This window comes from Lynx canadensis, chromosome B1 (assembly GCF_007474595.2).
Source record: "Lynx canadensis isolate LIC74 chromosome B1, mLynCan4.pri.v2, whole genome shotgun sequence".
Classification (NCBI taxonomy): Eukaryota; Metazoa; Chordata; class Mammalia; order Carnivora; family Felidae; genus Lynx; species Lynx canadensis.
This window is the reverse complement of record NC_044306.2, coordinates 76,855,550-76,877,095: the sequence shown is the minus strand read 5'-3', so window position 1 is coordinate 76,877,095 and position 21,546 is coordinate 76,855,550. Positions and strand designations below refer to the sequence as shown.

Genomic DNA, 21,546 nt, shown 5'->3' with positions numbered 1-21,546 from the left:
TATCATATGATCCAGTAATTCCACTATTGGGTATTTACTCAAAAAAAAAAGCTAATATGAAAAATTATGTGCACCCCTATGTTTACCACAGCATTATTTACATTAGTGGATATATGGAAGCAACCAAAGTGTCCATAAATAGGTAATGTTAAATTTTTTGAAAGTATCCTTAGGAGTCTAATTTGGTCAGTGGCAACATTCAGTAAATGAGTAGATTAGTATACGTGTATTTTGAAAAGACAACAGGATATACACAGGACTGTTAAATACTTTTGGAACCTCTGTTAAGACTAAAATTTTTTAAGTTACAATTTAAAAAGAAAACAAATGTAGATAAACAGATTAAAGCAAGACAATAAATATTCCTTTAAATTTTTCATTATTTTCTAAGGTTTCTATAAAAAACACATATCACTTTTATAATTAGAAAAATAAACACTTATTTTAAATAAAGTAAATGACATTAATCCCAAAAATTCAAATACTGAAAAGGTAAGTAGGATAATTCATGAAAATTAACCTTAAAACCGTAGTTTAAGTCTCTATTATTACATTTTTAATTATGTTTCCTATACTTTCAGAACTGCCAAGTATATGTTAAATAATGTATTATTTTACCGGCAAAAACTTCATGATGCCATAAGGATATGAAGAGACAGGTTACCCTGTTATGAGACCTGGGTTCTGGTTCAAAACCATCAGTTTCCTAGCTATGTGACCAACACCAAATCCCATTCGCTCAATCCGTCCTACATAGTTAACAGATCTGTTGTGGTGCCAAAATGAGAAAATGTATGTTAAATCACCTAATAGATGGTGTTAGGCCACAAAACAACATAGTCATAACTTTCTTTTAGATTACATGAATTCAAATCCTGGCTTTACCACTTACTAGCTGTATGACCTAGAACAAATCACCTTACCTGTCTGTGCTTCAGGTTTCCTTATCTGTATAAAGTACCTCAAAAGATTACTATAAAAATTTACTTTATTCTTGGTATAGGCTTAGATAAATATATGGTACTATATAAGGGTTTCTCAATTTTTAAACATTTTAAAGTACTGGATGGCTCAGTCAGTTGAGTGCCCGACAACACAGGTCATGATCTCACAGTTTTGTGACTTTGAGCCCCAAATCAGTCTCTCTGCTGTAAGCACAGAGCCTGCTTTGGATCCTCTGCCTCCCTCTATCTCTGCCCCTATCATGCTCGTGCTTTCTCTCCCTCTGTCAAAAGTAGATATACATGAAATCCTCAAAAAGACATTAGCCAACCGGATCCAACAATACATTAAAAAAATTATTCACCACGACCAAATGGGATTTATATCTGGGATGAAGGGCTGGTTCAATATTCACAAAACAATCAATGTGATTCATCACATCAGTAAAAGAAAGGACAAAAACCACATGATCCTCTCAATAGATGCAGAAAAAGCATTTGACAAAACATAGCATCCTTTCTTGATAAAAACCCTCAAGAAAGTAGGGATAGAAGGATCATACCTCGAGATCATAAAAGACATATATGAACAACCCAACGCCAATATCATCCTCAAGGGAGAAAAACTGAGAGCTTTCCCCCTAGGTCAGGAACAAGACAGGGATGTCCACTCTCACCACTGTTATTCAACACAGAATTGAAGTCTTTGCCTCAGCAATCAGACAACACAAAGGAATAAAAGGCATCCAAACTGGCCAGGAGGAGGTCAAACTTTCACTCTCCGCAGATGACATAATACTTTACACAGAAAACCCAAAAGATTCCACCAAAAAACTTCTAGCACTGATCTATGAATTCAGCAAAGTCCCAGGATATAAAATCAATGCACAGAAATCGGTTGCATTAGTATACACCAACAATGAAGCAACAGAAAGGGAAATCAAGGAATCGATTCCATTTACAACCGCACCAAAAACTATAAAATACCTAGGAATAAATCTAACCAAAGAGGTGAAAAATCTATCCAAACTATAGAGAAAGCTTATGAAAGAAACTGAAGAAGACACATAAAACATGGAAAAATATTCCATACTCCTGGATAGGAAGAACAAATATTGTTAAAATGTCAATACTACCCAAAGCAATCTACATATTCAATGCAATACCTATCAAATTAACACCATCTTTCTTCACAGAGCTAGAACAAACAATCCTAAAATTTGTTTGGAACCAGAAAAGACCCCAACAGCCAAAGCAATCATGAAAGAGAAAACTGAAGCTGGAGGCATCAGAATCCCACACTTCAAGCTGTATTACAAAGTTGTAATCATCAAGGCAGTATGGTACTGGCACAAAAACAGACACTCAGATCAATGCAACGGAATAGAGAACTCAGAAGTGGACCCACAAACATACGGCCAACTAGTCTTTGGCAAAGCAGGAAAGAACATCCAATGGAACAAAGATAGTCTCTTCAGCAAGTGATGCTGGGAACACTGGACAGCAAAATGCGAGAAGAATGAACCTGAACCACTTTATTACACCATACACAAAAATAAACTCAAAATCATGAAAGACCTCAATGTAAGACAGGAAGCCATCAAAATCCTTGAGAGGAAAGCAGGCAAAAACCTCTCTGACCTTGGCTGCAGCAACTTCTTACTCAACACATCTCTGGAGGCCAGGGAAACCAAAGCAAAAATGAACTACTGGGACCTCATCAAAATAAAAGGTTTCTGCACAGCAAAGGAAACAATCAGCAAAACTAAAAGGCAACCGACAGAATGGGAGAAGATATTTGCAAATGACATATCAGATAAAGGGTTAGTATCCAAAATCTATAAAGAACTTATCAAACTCAACACCCAAAAAACAAAGAATCCAGTGAAGAAAAGAGCAAAAGACACGAGTAGACACTTCTCCAAAGAAGACATCCAGATGGCCAACTGACACATGAAAACATGCTCAACATCACTCATCATCGGGGAAATACAAATCAAAACCACAATGAGAATACCACCTCACACCTGTCAGAATGGCTAACATTAACAACTCGGGCAACAACAGATGTTGGCGAGAATGCGGAGAAAGAGGATCTCTATTGCATTGGTGGTGGCAATGCAAGATGGTGCAGCCACTCTGGAAAACAGTATGGAGGTTCCTCAAAAAACTAAAAATAGAACTACCCTATGACCCAACAATTGCACTACTAGGCATTTATCCAAGGGATACAGGTATGCTGTTTCGAAGGGGTACATGCACCCTCATGTTTATAGCAGCACTATCAACAATAGCCAAAGTATTAAAGAGCCCACATGTCCATCGATGGATGAATGGGTAAAGAAGATGTGGTATATGTATACAAAGGAGTATTACTCGGCAATCAGAAAGAATGAAATCTTGCCATTTGCAACTATGTGGATGGAACTAGAGGGTATTACGCTAAGTGAAATTAGAGAAAGACAAAAATCATATGACTTCACTCATATGAGGACTTTAAGAGACAAAACAGATGAACATAAGGGAAGAGAAGCAAAAGTAATATAAAAAAAGGGAAGGGGACGAAACATAAGAGACTCATAAATATGGAGCACAAATAGAGGGTTACTGGAGGGATCGTGGGAGGGGAGATGGGCTAAATGGGTAAGGGGCATTAGGAATAAACTCCTGAAATCATCACTGCACTATATGCTAACTTGGATGTAAATTTTTAAAAATTAAAGAGAAAAAAGTAAATATACATGAATTTTTTTTTAACTTAAAGTGCTGAACTGGCAAAAAAAAGTTCACTCTTTTATTAAAAAATTGTTTGCTAATGTGAAAATATATTTAAATCCTTCATCTAAAAGAAAAATATACAGATTTCTATATAAAGAATTAATCAAGCCTTATCATGGGATATTTTTCATAAAAACATTTGTTTTTAACACTTCAAATTAGCTTATTGGCCACTAGTTTGCAGTTTCATTGAAGCTAATAAGAAGTGAGTTCTGTCTAGTAGATGAAACTCAAAGCAACATCAGTCAAAAGGACATTAAGAAATTCTTACTGAAGTGGATTTTAACTTACAAAGAGTCCTAAAAATTAAATTGTTATGTAACAATCTTGATCAAGTTTTCCAGATATGTTATGAATTTAAATAAACTAAACTTTGAAAGATAATTTTTTTAATAAAAATGGTGCAAACTGTACACCTAATACATATACCAATCATATTTACAAAACAGGGTCTAATGTTTTGCACAAAATGATTTTTAATAAACATTCCTCCACAACGATAAAATTAAAAAATAAAGCTAAGATGTACCCCTAATCAATGATGTCATGACACTCAAGGAACATCTACCTAAATCAAAATCAGATGTCAAGGATATCCCACTCAAATGATAATCACACAATGAACTAAAGAGGTATATTTCAGATCTACACTGTCACCAATACCCTGATAATAAATGAAACAAGTCAGCTGTTTTACAATCATAAATGGTATATAAATACATGACAACATCTCTTTGTTGCATGAGAAAGTAACTAGCAGTAGATAAAGTTCAGCCATTAGAATATAAGTGGTCTAGGACAAAATATGCATCTTGTAGAGTATTATTTAAGAGTTAAGATCAATACAGTTAGAAATATATCAAACATGAGTACGTCTCAATTAATCAGGGTTTTTTTGGTATAAAAAACAGGAATTATTTTTCTATTGAAGTAAAAGGCTAGTATGTAAAAAATACATCTTTGGTCTCTTAAAACTGAATCTCACAGAGAACAGGTGAACAAATATATACATATTCTCTATTAAAATTTAAGTAATGATAAAATTTGTTAAGAAATACTTGTTTTTATTTAGGTATTTTATTGTCATGCTTTAAAATATTACCATATAATACAGCAAATCTCAGAGCAAGATGATAAAGATTAAAATAAAAAACTACTAGAGAAAACATAAAACTAAATAGCTCAGAATAAAGCTGCTGTGTTTGCCAAAGATTAAATTCTATTTACACATTCTATAATGTGAACCAAATACATAGATTTCAGATTAAGAGATAAATTACCTATATCTGGATTCTACTTTAAACTCTGGGTTATCTTCTTTTATGCTGTTTCCTCATTCATAAAATGAGATATCATAGTTCTACCTCAGGGCTTTACTGTAAGGATTAAATTAGTTAAAACTTACAAAGCACCCATAAGAGTTCCTCACACAACTTAAGGACTCAGGCAGTATTAGCTACTGTTGTCACCATTATCCTTCATCTGAACTGTGGGCATACACACAAGCATGGACACACACACTGCATCAAATCAGTTTAATCTTTTGCAAAGCACAATGTTTTATAAGTATTTTTACTCTTTTCAATTCCGTACGTTTTCTCCTTCCTCATTCTCTCTCATTCATGCACTTAAGAACACATATAACACCACCACCATCATCAGGAATTCAAACAACAACAACAACAACAAAGAATTAAAAGAATGAACTACAAGCTCAACCCAGAGTTACAAAGTAACTTCTCCATAAGCAATTAGACAGGACATTAAGAGATAAGTTCCAGGTTAGGATGGTAGGTTGAATAGGCAATTAAATTTTTTTTTTCTTTTCAATTCTTAATTGAAAAGAATTGAAAAAAATTTCAGTTCTTAAAATATTAGCAAACAAATTTTTTTGAACAAAAAAATTAATTAAAATAACTAAACAACAAAAGAAACATAGCATAAAGCACCAAACATTAAATAATTGGTTGCCATGAACATAATAAACATACTGGAACTAGAACTAAGGGTGCAGCAAAGTTTAGTTCTTAACCATGTCTCGTGCTGAAAGCAATAATGTTAAGTTGACAAAATTCCAAGAATTTTTTTTAGTGTCTTCATATATGGAGACAAAGAAACTGAGCAGGTATCATCATTCTCTGCATCTTCTAATTGAAGATGCTGGAGAAACCTACAGGGCAAAAATAGGTGAAGCAAGGAAGCAAAAAGTAGCGCTAATTTCCCAGGACAGAAGGAGACTCAAGATTACTCTCTGAAATGATGGATAATGATTCAAAACCTAAACACATTTTTCCCTGATGAGATTTTTCCATAGCTTCTAATAAGCTGGAACAAACTTGGCAAAAGATATGTAAAATCTTACAAAAGAAAGCAAAACGTGGGTGTGCTAAAAAAGCCTCCTCAGGACACCTGGGTGGCTTAGTCAGTTAAGGGTCCATCTCTTGATTTTGGCTCAGGTCATGATCTCATGGTTTCAGCTCAGGTCATGATCTCATGGTTCATGGGATTGAGCCCCATGTAGGACTCTGCATTAAGGGCACAAAGACTGCTTGGGATTCTTTCTCTGCCCTTCCCCACCCTGTCTCCCAAAATAAATAAACTTAAAAAAAAAAAAAAGCCTCCTAATCTATTTCAAAGAGCTCCCTCCATATCTTTATGGTAAGTGATACAATACTGGGCAAATACCACATTGCAAAAATCAAACTGTAGCTCACAGAGGGGAAAAATTAGCACTACATACAGTGGACAGAAGGGAAGAAGTCATTATGACATTCTGTTGGTTTAGACCTGTCTAAATATCTGTCTGGGCAAGACATTCTAAGCATGAACAAGATGAAAACTAAAAGCATTGCAGTGATGCAAACATATATCACCAATCAGTGAATAAAAACACAAGCTAAATAATAAAATATTTACATAAAACTGGAAGATTCTATACAAATAACAATGAATCCTAAGAGAATACAACAAAAAGTAAAAGGAAATACTTCATGATTATTTTCTTCTAATGAACAACGTAACAAAAATATAATGAAACACACACAAGGTTAAAATAAGTGAATAAGATAAAGAGAAAAGCTGAAGACCAAAATAAAACAAAGAATAAAACATTATCATTACAGACAAATAAACTACAAATATCAAGGACAATATGTAACACTAAAAATTTAATTATTGATGGCGAAAGATCAAAGGAAGTAAAAGAACAAGGAACTGACATGAAACACAAAAAGAAATATCTAACATAAATCTCGTTGCTAAAGAAAAAAATAAAATAGAAAACATTTAATTTGAAAAACTGAAGGAAAAATATAAATTTGCAAATAACAAAAGACCATATTCTAGGAAGACTGGATGAATGGGTATTCAATATTGAGCCACAATGCTGTTAAGGAAAGGAATTTCATGGGCAAATAAAGAAATCTCAGACAGAAGAGAAGGAAATAATTGATACGGATAATATCAGACTGGCCTCAAACTTCTCTGAAAGAACATTTAAAGCTAGAAGACAAAGAAGGAATGTCTACAAAGTTCTAAAGGAACGCTGGGGTTAACCAAGAATATAAAACTCATCAAGAAGTCATTCAAATATAAAGACACCTGGGAGGCTCAGTTGGTTGAGCACCTGACTCTTGATCTTGGCTCAGGTCATGATCTCACAGTGTGTGGGTTCTAGACCCACATTAGGCTCTTGTAGCATGGAGCCTGCTTGGGATTCTGTCTCTCCCTCTCTCTCTCAAAATAAATAAATAAACTTAAAAAATAAAACAAAAAGACAGCAAGCAAATGTTCTTAAACATGAAAAAGTTTTCAGTTTACAGAGAAAGTGAATCCTTGTGGGGAAAAAAAGTGATGAAAACTAGCCAATTAAGAAATGAGTCTGAAGAAAGAGCCTGTAATTAAGAAATTGTGACTAATAAAGGGGAGTATTGAAATCACTTAAATATTTTCAATCACTTAAGTAATTTTAGAATTGTGATTAGAAAACATGAATGTTATATATTTGGACAATATGAAAATTAAAGTAGAACTTTAAAAATTAGGAGGTAAAGACAAAAACAATGGAAAAAATATAAGGGGACGAATGCCCTCAGCTTTCATAACAGGTTGTGAATTGAAATGCAATTTAAAAAACAATGACATGAATAAAGCTCATTTTTAAAAAATGAGCCATCAACCATTTAATCTTTTCATAATTTATTGACCTGTTCTTCAAGAAAGTACTGTGGCTTTTTTGTTGTTATGGAAACATTTCTTTCCCTTTTTCCTCAGTTTTAACTTTGTTAAAGTTTACATGCAATGCTGCAATAAACAGCCTAGTATGTATATCCTTATATACTAGTACTTTTATTTCCAAAAGATATATTGACCCAATAGGATTACTGGGTAAATGAGTATTTGTGTGTGTGTGTGTGTGTGTCTGTAATTATCAAAATACATATGACCATAGTGTCTTATAATAACACTTAAAATGTGCATTTCCACTAAAAATATACACAAATACTACTGCCCATCTCCCCTATCTCCTTCAGCAGTACATCACTCTATTTACTTATCACTTTTTACTTTCCCAATCTAAGTGTAGAGAAATGAAAAATCATGATTTCTGTAATTTATATTTCCTTAGAAGTTTTTTTAATTAATATTTTATATGTTACTGGTTACCTACATTCTTCAGTGCAATTCCTATTCAAATCCTCTGAGTATATGTCTCTGGGTTACTTTTCTTTCATCATTTCATAAAAATTATTAATAGAGTAAACTTATTATCATTCTTCCCATGTTCCATGATGTATTCACATGCTGCTGGCATCTTTCCTCAGTTTAATATAATGTGTAGTAACAGATGTGCACTTTTATACTTTCTTTTTTTTTTATTTTTTTTTAATTTATTTTTGGGAGAGAGAGAGAGAGAGAGAGAGAAAGAGCATGAGTGGGGGAGGGGCAGAGAGAAAGGGAGACACAGAATCCAAAGCAGACTGCAGGCTCTCTAAGCTGTCAGCACAGAGACCAACGCAGGGCTCGAACTCACAGTGAGATCATGACCTGAGCTGAAGTCAGATGCTTAACCAAGTGAGCAATCCAAGTGTCCGTTACTTTTATACTTTCTAAGTGACAGTCTTGATTAAAAAATTCTCTCATATGCTTTAGATCCACTTTTACACTTTTCCAAATATTTTCCTAAAATATATACTATGTCATCTTTCATCCTTTTTTTCATTATTCCATAGAGGAAATTTTTTTGTATATGCTATCTTTTATAGTATCAATAAGTACTGTTTATCTCAAAAGTCAAGTTCAAAACGCTTTTTTCATAATTCCTACGGATATATTAAAGCATTTATTTTCCCATATGAATTGGATATTTGGATATTTTTAAAAGGATATTTAAGTTCCAAATTACTCCGCTGTTTTCCTGATGAATGGTATGCTAATGCATATCGTATTGAATTTACATATTTGAGAAAAACTGACATTTTTGTGTCACTAAAGTTTTCTACTTTTGACTATAAAGGACATTATGGAGACAACTGAGAAGACATGAGTAAGGTCTGTAGATTAGTGTTATAACGAATGTTACGTTTCTGATTTGATATCTATGTAGAATGTACAGAACTATACGAATTAAACCAGAGAATGGACGTAGGAAATTCTCACTGAAGAAATTAGAAACAGAAGATTACTACAAATTCAACCTGCTCTCAAATTCATAAAAACAAAGAAAAAGTGTGAGAAGTGCAAATGTAATACAATTTTAAGCATCACAGAATCCAGGAGAATGGTAAACAGGAATTTTTGTATTACTCTTACAATTTTTCTATTAGTATCAATTTATTTCAAAATAAAAGAATGATTCTCTAGCTCTGTCTCTCACACATAAACACACACAGAGCAACATGTACAACCCAGCATAGAATGACTTTCCAGTAGTTTACATTTTGTTTACTATTGAGCTTTTATATTTGTTTCAAATAGTTATATGTGCATTCTTATAGAAACTGACCCAAAACATTATTTTTATCTTAAATTTTTTTTATGTTTATTTATATTTTTGAGGGAGAGAGAGACAGAGCATGAGTGGGGGAGGGGCAGAAAAAGAGGGAAACACAGAATCAAAGCAGGCTCCAGGCTCCAAGCTGTCAGCACAGAGCATGACATGGGGCTCGAACTCGTGAACCTCGAGATCATGACCTGAACCAAAGTCGGATGCTCAATCAACTGAGCCACCCAGGCACCCCAACATTATTTTTATCTTAACTATAAACAGATCATACTACTGATTTACATTCTTAGTGACTACTGCTTACTAGTCATCGAAGAAATGATACTAATTTTTTTACATATTTATCATATCCAATAATTTTACCAAAGTCCCTGTTGATTCTGATAAAAAAGTGTTCAAGAATCTCTTAGTTTTTCCTGGATCATAGCATTAGCACCAAAACATCAAAAAATGGTAAATAATGATGATAGTAGTTATCACACTTTTTTTCCTGATTTTAATAAAAATGATTTCACCATTTAAAATGATGTTAAGTCTTCATCATATTCAGACTTTTATCAAATATATTTTTTTCTCAGAGTTTTCTTAGGGTTGGCTGCTAAAATTTATCATATACTTATTTCTACATTTATTGATGCCTTCATATGATTTTTCTATATTTAATTTATTGATATAATTTATTTCATAGGTAAGTATCTTAATATTAAACACTCTTTGGATTGCGCAAGAAAATTCTAACTGGTCACAGTACATGATTTTTTCATTATGTTGTTAAATTGTTGGTTCAAGTTTTAGTTAAAACTTTGTACCCATATTCTTAAATGAAATTGGTCTCCTAGAATTTATTTTTCCAGTATCTCCTTCATGTTGTGACAGTTGTGTAACATGTCCTGGGAGTGCATTGTTTTTAATGCATCAGAAGAATATAAGCAACATTTGTATTACCTGCTCTTAACACTTTCCAAAAAACCCAGATGGTGCTTTTTAAACTTTTTTCTAACTCTTAGCAAATGTTCTTGCCAAATCTGCTACTTCACCTTAGGTGTACATTTTGGTAATTTATATACCACAACACCATTAATTTCCTCTATGAATTCACATTTGTTACATGTGTTCAGAAGCAACTGCCAAGAAAAGCAGTGGTCTCACGATGAGTCTGTCACTTGTTCCCCCTGTGAAGACTCACAAAGAAAGCTGTATGTTCATTTCCTCATTTACAAAGAGCAGCATGGTCACAAACCTCCAGGGTAAAAGAAACTTCATGACTCTGCATTTCAGCTTCTCCCTAGAACCTGGAAGATCTTATCTCCACCATAGCAGTTTTCATTTCTGCTTGGTTGTCATTTCTGGTTAACTAGCTCTGCCTTGCCCAGAGAGGGCAAAAGTCCTTCCCTAATTCACTTTATTGGAAAACTACCAGAGCCAAAACCTGCTCACATGGTTAAGATGAGGTCAACCAAACACAGAAGCTGCCGTAAGCAACTTGTGGGAAAAAAAGGAGTTGAGACCAGAGGGCTATGGAGACTTGTAGCATCTTCCCAGATTCCCCCCAAGACTCTCGAAAATTAATTTTTAATTTTTTGATGATATATGTTTGCTTAGACCATCTTACCGATGCAGTTTCCCATGATTACCATTAAAAATGGCAATTTGCTCACACCAACCACATGTTTAACCTACCTCAAATTCTGCATGTCTGTGAATATCCTCTGCTCGTTGCCTGCTCAGGATAAATTCAGCTTCATTTGCTACTCTTACCAGATGATCCTTCATTGTTTGACTAAGCAACCTATAAAGAGATTAATATTATCAAATAAGTAAATGTGTACATACATAAGACATATGATGGTTCACTGCTCAAAGTTGATGTATCTTATTATGTGGAGAAGAATGTTTATACTCCTCTTCTGTCATCATACCCAATGAAGTACCATTACTTCACACTAAATAATTAAAGGATATAGCAACAAAAGTTACCCTTCTGGCAAAAGCAGAATAGCTTTTATCCAACTAGCTATCCAAGAAAAACAACTAAAAATACCGTATCAAATTTGTGTTTTAATCTTTTTAAAGGTATTGGAGAATTTACAAGGCAGCCACAAAGTAAGGAGCCAAGATCCTAGAGAAGAAAGCACACAGAAGACATTCAGCATGATTTTTTTCACTGAACCATTTACTTTCCACAGGTGGAACTAGAGAAGCTAAACAGATTTATCAGTCTTACAGAGCTATGGAGACAAAAATTAAATGTTATGACCTGTCAAGGCAGAAGGATCCTAGTAGATTATCCAGGTTTACAGAAGGAACATAAGTATACCATAGGAAACAGAAAATAGACCAGTCTTTAAAAACACTAAAACAGACTCTCAAACAACACTATACTGATTTATACATAAGTGGGAGCCAAAACGCCAAACAAAAATTTCAGAATCTCATAAGGTGAGGAGAAAAAGAAATAGAAATACCAATGCATGAGAACTAAATTCCAGGCAAACTGGAAATAGGGCAAACTCTCACAAAGATTGAAAAACTCCAGCCTTGGGGCACCTGGGTAGCTCAGCTGGTTGAGGGCCTGACTTGACCCAGGGCATGATCTCATGGTTTGTGAATTCAAGCCTCATATCAGGCTCACTGCTGTCAGCCTGTCAGCCTAGAGCCCACTTCAGATCCTCTATCCCCCTCCCCCAGTCCCTCCCCAGGTTGTGCTCTCCCAAAACACAAACAAACAAAAAACCCAAAAAACTCCATCTTGAATCAGATCAGTCTTAAATTAACATAATCAGTACCTAATTTAACTGCTAATCAGAAATCAAAAGGAAATCTCTAGAGGAAGATATTATCACTTAGAGACTTATATTTACCCCTGCAATTTTCCAACAATCACCAAGTAACCAACAATAAATGAAGGAAAAACAAATAGAAGTCAACTCAGAAAATCAAGACACTGGGGCGCCTGGGTGGCGCAGTCGGTTAAGCGTCCGACGTCAGCCAGGTCGCGATCTCGCGGTCAGTGAGTTCGAGCCCCGCGTCGGGCTCTGGGCTCATGGCTCAGAGCCTGGAGCCTGTTTCCGATTCTGTGTCTCCCTCTCTCTCTGCCCCTCCCCCGTTCATGCTCTGTCTCTCTCTGTCCCAAAAATAAATAAACGTTGAAAAAAAAAATTTTTTTTTAAAAAATAAAATAAAAAAAAAAAAAGAAAATCAAGACACTAAAATTTCATATCTCAACACTGAAATAGGGGCACCTGGGTGGCTCAGTAAGCTAAGCGTCCGACTTCAGCTCAGGTAATGATTTCACAGTTTGTGGGTTCGAGCCCCGCATTGGGCTCTGTGCTGTCAGCTCAGACTCTGGAGCCTGCTACAGATTCTGTGTCTCCCTCTCTCTCTCTGCCCCTCCCTGGCCTGTGCTCATGCTTGCTCACTCTCTCTCTAAAAAGTAAATTAAAAAAAACTAAACACCAAAATAAACGTAGTTATGGTTCAGGACAACAGATTCTAAGAAAAAGAACTCCAGTAGAGACTAGAAACTTAAACCACTGAACAAAACAAACATGAAATTAAGAACAGATTTACCAATTTACTAAACTCAAAGAAGTACTTAACCAAAGAATAGGTCAATGACAACTAAACAGAAGCATGGTAAGAAAAACAATGAAAACTTGACAAAATAAATAACAGACATACAGACCAAGGCAAAAAGATCTAACATAAGTGTATCTGGAGTAAAGAAAGAAGTCAAATAGTGCAAAATGAGCAATATTTGAAGAGATACCAGGCAACATTTTTTGAAAACTAGGGAGGGGCACATGGGTGGCTTAGTCAGTCAGGCATCCGACTCTTGGTTTCATCTCAGGTTATGATCTCACAGTTTTGTGGGTTAGAGCCCCACATCGGACTCTGTGCTGAGAGTACAGAGCCTGCTTGGGATTCTCTCTCTCCCTCTCTCTCTGCCCCTCCCCCACTTATGCTGTGTCTGTCTCTTTCAAAATAAATAAATAACTTAACAAAAAAAAAAGAAAGAAAGAAAAAGAAAACTGGGGAAAAAACTATTAAGCCATACACTGAAGTGCTACAACCTCCAAACAGTATCAAAGAGTACTACATCTATTCGTATCATAATAAAATTGTCAAAGGAAAAAAATCTTAATAGCAGACAGAGGGAGAGAAAAAACAGAACAGGTAAGGACACCTACTTGGTTTCAAAAGAGCATGAAGACTGATGGAAGACAAATAAGAATGCAATGACCTCTTTTAGATGCCAAATCAAAATGGCAGCTAAGAATTCCATATCCAGAAACCATCTTTTAATAATAAAAGTGAAAGTATCCAGAATATACCACGTGAAGAGTCTATTTTCTGAACTCCCCTTATCTGCCTAGAAGCACAGACTACCAAAAGAATTCAACTGTCACAAATCCTTCCAATGAAGACTGTGAAGTTGTGCAACCAGGGAAGAATGACTCTTATTATCTAGAAACTTAAAAAGTCAGCACCTGGATAGGAAATTGCCTAAAAGGACATTGTCACAAAACTATCCTACCTCCTAAGGGTCCATTTATCTTTCCTAAAAGTTATTTGTTTTTCCCTAAGTGCCTTTCTTCCTAAAACCTCAAAATATAACCTCTTTCTTGAGTCACATTTTTCTATGAATTCTCTCCAACATACATGAATTAAAAAAACTCTTTTCTCTTATCAATTTGTCTTTTGTCAGTTTGATTCACAGGCCCTCAAAGAAAGAACCTAAGAGGATAGGGGAAAAAATGTTTCCTCTCATGCAAAAGCAAAATAAGCATATTTAATGGCAAAACAGACAGAAATTGTCACTAGACAAATGGGTCACTCCCACATTAAACGGAGTTTTTCAGACAGAAGGTAAATAATATCAGATGGATGTAACACAAGGCAGTAAAAAACAAAACAGGGGCACTTGGGTGGCTTAGTTGGTTAAATGTCCAACTTCCACTCAGATCATGATCTCACAGTTACCTTAGAGCCTGGAGCATGCTTCAGAATCTGTGTCTCCTGTACCTCTCTGCCCCTTCCCCACTAATGCTCTCGTGTGCGTGCTCCCTCTCTCTCTCTCTCTCTCTCAAAAATAAATAAAAACATTTTTAAAATTTTTAAAAAAGAAAAAAGAAAAACTCAACATGGGTAAATCTAAAAGAATACTGAATGTTTACACCAATCAGAATAACTTCTAAAATTCAAAAATACCATTATGTTAAAATATTTAATAGCACTCAAAACAAGACAAATTAAAAGGAATTAGTGTTGTAATGTTCTTTAATTATCCATGAATTGGTGAAAGAACCAATTTATTTAAGATGTTAACAACTCTAATATCCATGTTTCAATCTAGGTAACCACTAAAGATATCTAAAATAATTAACAACCAATATGCTAATAGGAAAAAAATGAATTGAAAAAACAAATTTAGCTCAAAAGAAAGGAAAAAAAGAAAAAAGGAACATGCAAAACATACAGCAAATAAAAGGACAGACAATAAGAGGATAAGCTTTAACCTAAATACATCAGGAATATATAGAAAGCAGATTTAATGATACAATTACTGTCAAGTAGATTTTAAGTATGTCATATCATTAAACCGTAACACAATTTCACTAAAAGGTTGCACAAATGTTGAAAGTCATTTTTTCAGAAAAGATAAATAATAAAAAAAAGTGTGAAAGAAGATTATATATCTTTATTAATATAAGAAAAAGATAGGGGCGCCTGGGTAGTTAATCACTTGAGTGTCCGACCTCAGCTCAGATAACAACCTTACGGTTCTTGAATATGAGCCACACATAGGGCTTTCTGCTGTCAATGCAGAGCCAGCTTCAGATCCTATGTCCTCCTCTCTCTTAGCCTCTCCCCACCCCCCTCAAAAATAAACATTTAAAAAATATACAAAAAAAAATATTGCTTTAAGAAATTTTATTAGAGATAAATAGATACTTCAAATGATAAGATGAATGATCTAGACAGAAAATCATAACTTTGAGATTCTAAATTTGTATGTTCCCAAGAATATGATATACTACTAGCTATAAAAGATATAAAACTACACCATATTTTAACAATGTGATTACAAACCTGATGAAACGGACAGATTTTTCACATACATCCACTAAATGAAGAATGAATATTCTTATCATGTAAATATGGATCATATACACAAACAGACAAAATGTGGGGTCACAAAGAAATCTATAATGAATTTCAAAGGAAGAAATCATACAGAGTATGTTCTCTGACACAATAGAACCAATCGAGAAAAAATAAAATAGAACATTCTATGCAAAAACTCTAGGATGGCCTCCAACTTTCCCAGCTTTCTGATATCTTCAGCCTTATGTAATCCTATCAATTAGATTTTGAATAGGAGCTATGGCATGCCTCAAAGCAGTAAAGCATGGAAACACTGAAGACATATCATTTCCATTATTATATTAAGTATGATTCAAATTTTCATCTTACTAGCAGACTCTTCTTACGGACTCCTCATCCTGATGGCACAGCTCATAAATTCTGCCATGTTACAGCTGCTCTATGAAGTAGCTCATGTAGCAAGAAACTCAGTGCAGCCCTCAGACAACCATCAGCAAGGTACTGGAAATCCGTCGCAGCAACTCACAAAGAACTCAATCCTGCCAACAACCAGATAAACTTAGAAGAAAACACTTCCCCAGTCAAATATCAAATGAGACTGCAGCCCAAAAATACCTTAACCTTTTAAGAGAATCTGAAGCAGAGGGGCCAGACAAGCCATGCCCAGAGTCCTAACCAACACAGACTATGAGATAATAAATGTTTGTTGCTTTAAGGCCAAATTCTGCTAATACTGTTGACACAGCAATACATGATAACATTTCTTCCCATCAATATTTGAAAAACAAAGGAATACACTGATAAATAACCCATGCACCAAAGAAAACATGACAATGGAAATTAGAAAATACTTTGAAATAAAAGATAATGAAAACAACAAATTAAAACATGTGGGATTAAGAACAAATATTGTTAAAATGTCAATACCATCCAAAGCAATCTACATATTCCATGCAATACCTATCAAAATAACACCAGCATTCATTCTTCAAAGATCTAGAACAAACAATCCTAAAACTTATACGGAACCAGAAAAGACCCCAAACAGCCAAAGCAATCTTGAAAAAAACAAAAAAAAACAAAAACAAAACAAAGCAGGAGGCATCACAATCCCAAACTTCAAGCTATGCTACAAAGCTGTAATCATCAAGACAGTATCGTACTGGCACAAGAACAGACACTCAGAACAATGGAACAGAATAGAGAACCCAGAAATGGACCCACAAACGTATGACCAACTAATCTTTGACAAAGCAGGAAAGAATATCCAATGGAATAAAGACAGTCTCTTCAGCAAGTGGTGCTGGGAAAACTGGACATGCAGAACATTGAACCTGGACCACTTTCTTACACCATACACAAAAATAAACTCAAAATGGATGAAAGACCTCAATGTAAGACAGGAAGCCATCAAAATCCTTGAGAGGAAAGCAGGCAAAAACCTCTTTGATCTTGGCCGCAGCAACTTCTTACTCAACATGTCTCCAGAGGCAAGGGAAACAAAAGCAAAAATGAACTATGGGGACCTCATCAAAATAAAAGGTTTCTGCACAGCAAAGGAAACAATCAGCAAAACTAAAAGGCAACCGACAGAATGGGAGAAGATATTTGCAAATGACATATCAGATAAAGGGTTAGTATCCAAAATCTATAAAGAACTTATCAAACTCAACACCCAAAAAACAAAGAATCCAGTGAAGAAAAGAGCAAAAGACACGAGTAGACACTTCTCCAAAGAAGACATCCAGATGGCCAACTGACACATGAAAACATGCTCAACATCACTCATCATCGGGGAAATACAAATCAAAACCACAATGAGAATACCACCTCACACCTGTCAGAATGGCTAACATTAACAACTCGGGCAACAACAGATGTTGGCGAGAATGCGGAGAAAGAGGATCTCTATTGCATTGGTGGTGGCAATGCAAGATGGTGCAGCCACTCTGGAAAACAGTATGGAGGTTCCTCAAAAAACTAAAAATAGAACTACCCTACGACCCAGCAATTGCACTACTAGGCATTTATCCACGGGATACAGGTGTGCTGTTTCGAAGGGACACATGCACCCTCATGTTTATAGCAGCACTATCAACAATAGCCAAAGTATTAAAGAGCCCACATGTCCATCGATGGATGAATGGGTAAAGAAGATGTGGTATATGTATACAAAGGAGTATTACTCGGCAATCAGAAAGAATGAAATCTTGCCATTTGCAACTATGTGGATGGAACTAGAGGGTATTACGCTAAGTGAAATTAGAGAAAGACAAAAATCATATGACTTCACTCATATGAGGACTTTAAGAGACAAAACAGATGAACATAAGGGAAGGGAAACAAAAACAATATAAAAACAGGGAGGGGGATGAAACAGAAGAGACTCATAAATATGGAGAACAGATGGTTACTGGAGGGGTTGTGGGAGGGGGGGATGGCCTAAATGGGTAAGGGGCACTAAGAATCTACTACTGAAATCATTATTGCACCATATGCTAACTAATTTGAATGTAAATTTAAATAAACAAACAAACAAACAACATGTGGGATTTTGCTAAATCAATGCTTGGAGAGAAATGTATACACTAAATAAATTTATACACTAGATTGATACACTAAATAAATTCAAAACACAGAAGAAACTCTGAAAATAAATTACCTAAGTACAAAACTGAAAAAATGAGAAACACATCAGAGAAAATTCAATGTATTGAAAGTAAAATAACAAAGAAGATAAATTAAAAATATATCAAATAGGGGCGCCTGGGTGGCGCAGTCGGTTAAGCGTCCGACTTCAGCCAGGTCACGATCTCGCGGTCCGTGAGCTCGAGCCCCGCGTCGGGCTCGGGGCTGATGGCTCAGAAGCTGGAGCCTGTTTCCGATTCTGTGTCTCCCTCTCTCTCTGCCCCTCCCCCGTTCATGCTCTGTCTCTCGCTGTCCCAAAAATAAATAAACGTTGAAAAAAAAAAATTTAAAAAAAAATATATCAAATAAAAATGCACTTTAGAAAATCAACAAACTTAAAAAGTTGGTTCTTTCAAAAACTCCAAAATATCAACAATTAAAATTAATAACTGAGGTCAGAAAGATTACTAGATTGAAGTGATCTAGATCACTACAAGTGATATACAAAATATACAAAAATAAACTATACTCTATTTAATAGTTACCCAAAAGTCAAAGTAATTTTTAAATACTATTTTGAAAAGCATTAAAAATCATCAAAAGATGTAAGAACTAACCAAATGTGATATAATACAAACAAAAAGAATGCTAAGAGACGTTAAAGGACACTTAAAGAAATTAAAGAAGGACTATGCAATGTTCATGAAAGTTAAAGGCTCAATACTGTAAAGATATGAATTCTCCACAAAGTCATATATAGTTGTATAGTTGTATAGCTAACAAATCCCAGTCAAAATTCTAGCAGGTCTTCTGCAGAATCTGACAAGTTCATTCTAACAGTTATACAAAAATGTAAAGAACAAAAAATAGCTGAGACATTCTTGAAGAGGAGGAGGAAAGAGGAGGGAAAATAATCATAATCATAATCATAATAGAAGACTAATACCACCAAATATTAGGACCTATTATATTGATGTATTAAGACAGTGTAGTAGTGGGGCAAACGCAGACGAACAGACCAATGAATCAGAAGAGAATATCCAGAAACAGACCCAGATTTAAGACAGAGTTACTTTTGTAATAAGGAGGAAGAAGATGGATATTTTCAATAATTAGGTCTGAATCAATCAATCACATAAAACTAACCATGACTTCTATCTCAGATCATAACAAACAAATGAATTCCAAAAGGGTCATAGACAAATCCTAAACACTTCTAGAAGCTTTCATAAGATCACATAAAATAGTATCTTCATTACTTAAAGATTTCTTGAAAAACCATAAAATACAACATGAAGAAAAATACTGATAAACTGGGCTTCTTTAAAATTAAAGATCTGTGCTTATGAAGGCCACTATTAAGAAAATTAAAAGGCAAACTTTAGAAAAGGAGAATACATTTGTAATACTTATAGTCCACAAGGAACTTATATTCTTAAATATACAAAAATACTTACAAATAAGGAAAAGGCAATAATCATAATTCTTAAAAATGAGCAAAGTACACCAATAAGCTCTTCACAAAAGATTTCCAAAAGGCAAGTAAATTCATGAAAAGGTGTTCAAGATTACCAGTCATCAGGGAAATACAAATAAAACCATAAGCTATACTACATCCCACCAGAATCACTATATTTTTTAAAAAATGGTATTTTCAAATGTTGGCAAGGAAATTAAGTAACAGGGATTCTCATCATCATAAAACATATAAAAAAAACGTTTATAGCAACTTTATTTATAATAGCCAACAATAGCAACTACTGAGAATGCCAGTAAGAGTAAAATTTTTTTTTTTTTAATTTTTTTTCAACGTTTTTTATTTATTTTGGGACAGAGAGAGACAGAGCATGAACGGGGGAGGGGCAGAGAGAGAGGGAGACACAGAATCAGAAACAGGCTCCAGGCTCCGAGCCATCAGCCCAGGGCCTGACGCGGGGCTCGAACTCACAGACCGCGAGATCGTGACCTGGCTGAAGTCGGACGCTTAACCGACTGCGCCACCCAGGCGCCCCAAAATTTTTTTAAATAAAATATTCATATAATAAAATACAGATCAGTATCAAAAAGAACCAACTAATTTTATACATAACAAAATAAATTTCACTAACAATGTCGGGCAAAAGTACAAAAGAATACTATATGAAAAAGTACTCAAGTATACTATATGAATCATCTTGGGTAAGAAAAGTTTTTAAAACTCATCTATGTTATGAGGGGCACCTGGGTGGCTCAGTTGGTTAAGCATCTGACTTTTGATTTAGGTTCAGGTCATTACCTCACAGTTCAGGAGTTTGAGCCCAAGTCAGGCTCCACACTGACACCGGGGTGCCTGTTTAGGATTCTCCCTCTCTCCTTTCACTGCCCCTCCCCTGCTCATGTTTTCTCTCTCCCTCTCAGAGTAAATAAATAAAACTCAAAAAAAACAAAACAAACAAAGAAAAAAAACACCTCATCTATGCTATTAGAAAGCAAGAGTTTAAGAGATGGTTAACTTCGGTGCTACTTAAGACCTCTACATGTAATGACTCATACAGAACTTTAGTAATGATAACACAGTTCTAAACCTCCCAGCAAAATACTTTGGATATATAAACAATTGACCCATTCTGATGAATGCTACCACAACACCACTTTACCTACCATGAATGCTAACAGAATGATTCATTTCATGTAAGTGAGATGCTTCTGGGAACATGTTTGTTATGTATACGTCTTCTAAACTTCTTTCTTTAAAAGGAACTAGAGGGGCACCTGGGTGGCTCAGTTAAGCGTCTAACTCTTGTTTTCAGTTCAGGTCATGGTCTCAAGGGTCTCAAGCCCTGCGTGAGGCTCTGTGCTGCTAACTTGAGATTCTCTCTCTCCTCCCACTCTCTCTCTCTGCCCTTCCCCCACTCTCACCCACACATGCCCTCTCTTTCTGTCAAATTAAATAAACTTTTTTTTAAAAAGGAACTGGAAAGAAAGGTTGGGTAGGTAGCAAGGATTACTTTTTCAGTATAATAGCAGAAGCGAATAAACTGCACCTAGACAATACCTGCCTACAAAAGTTAGACCCAACAACAGTCATCAACGATGGCATATCTATAA

At 35.0% G+C, this 21,546-nt stretch overlaps 1 protein-coding gene across 5 annotated transcripts in view; it reads right to left on the bottom strand.

The window, feature by feature from the left end:
- Nucleotides 1–21,546, bottom strand: part of LRBA (LPS responsive beige-like anchor protein) — a 789,117-nt gene that overhangs the window by 446,220 nt on the left and 321,351 nt on the right. For all 5 annotated transcript variants that reach the window (XM_030312933.2, XM_030312936.2, XM_030312937.2 and 2 more), the window contains exon 36: nt 11,404–11,512. In XM_030312933.2, coding sequence (XP_030168793.1) covers nt 11,404–11,512 — 109 coding nt within the window. The remainder of the gene's footprint in view (nt 1–11,403; nt 11,513–21,546) is intronic.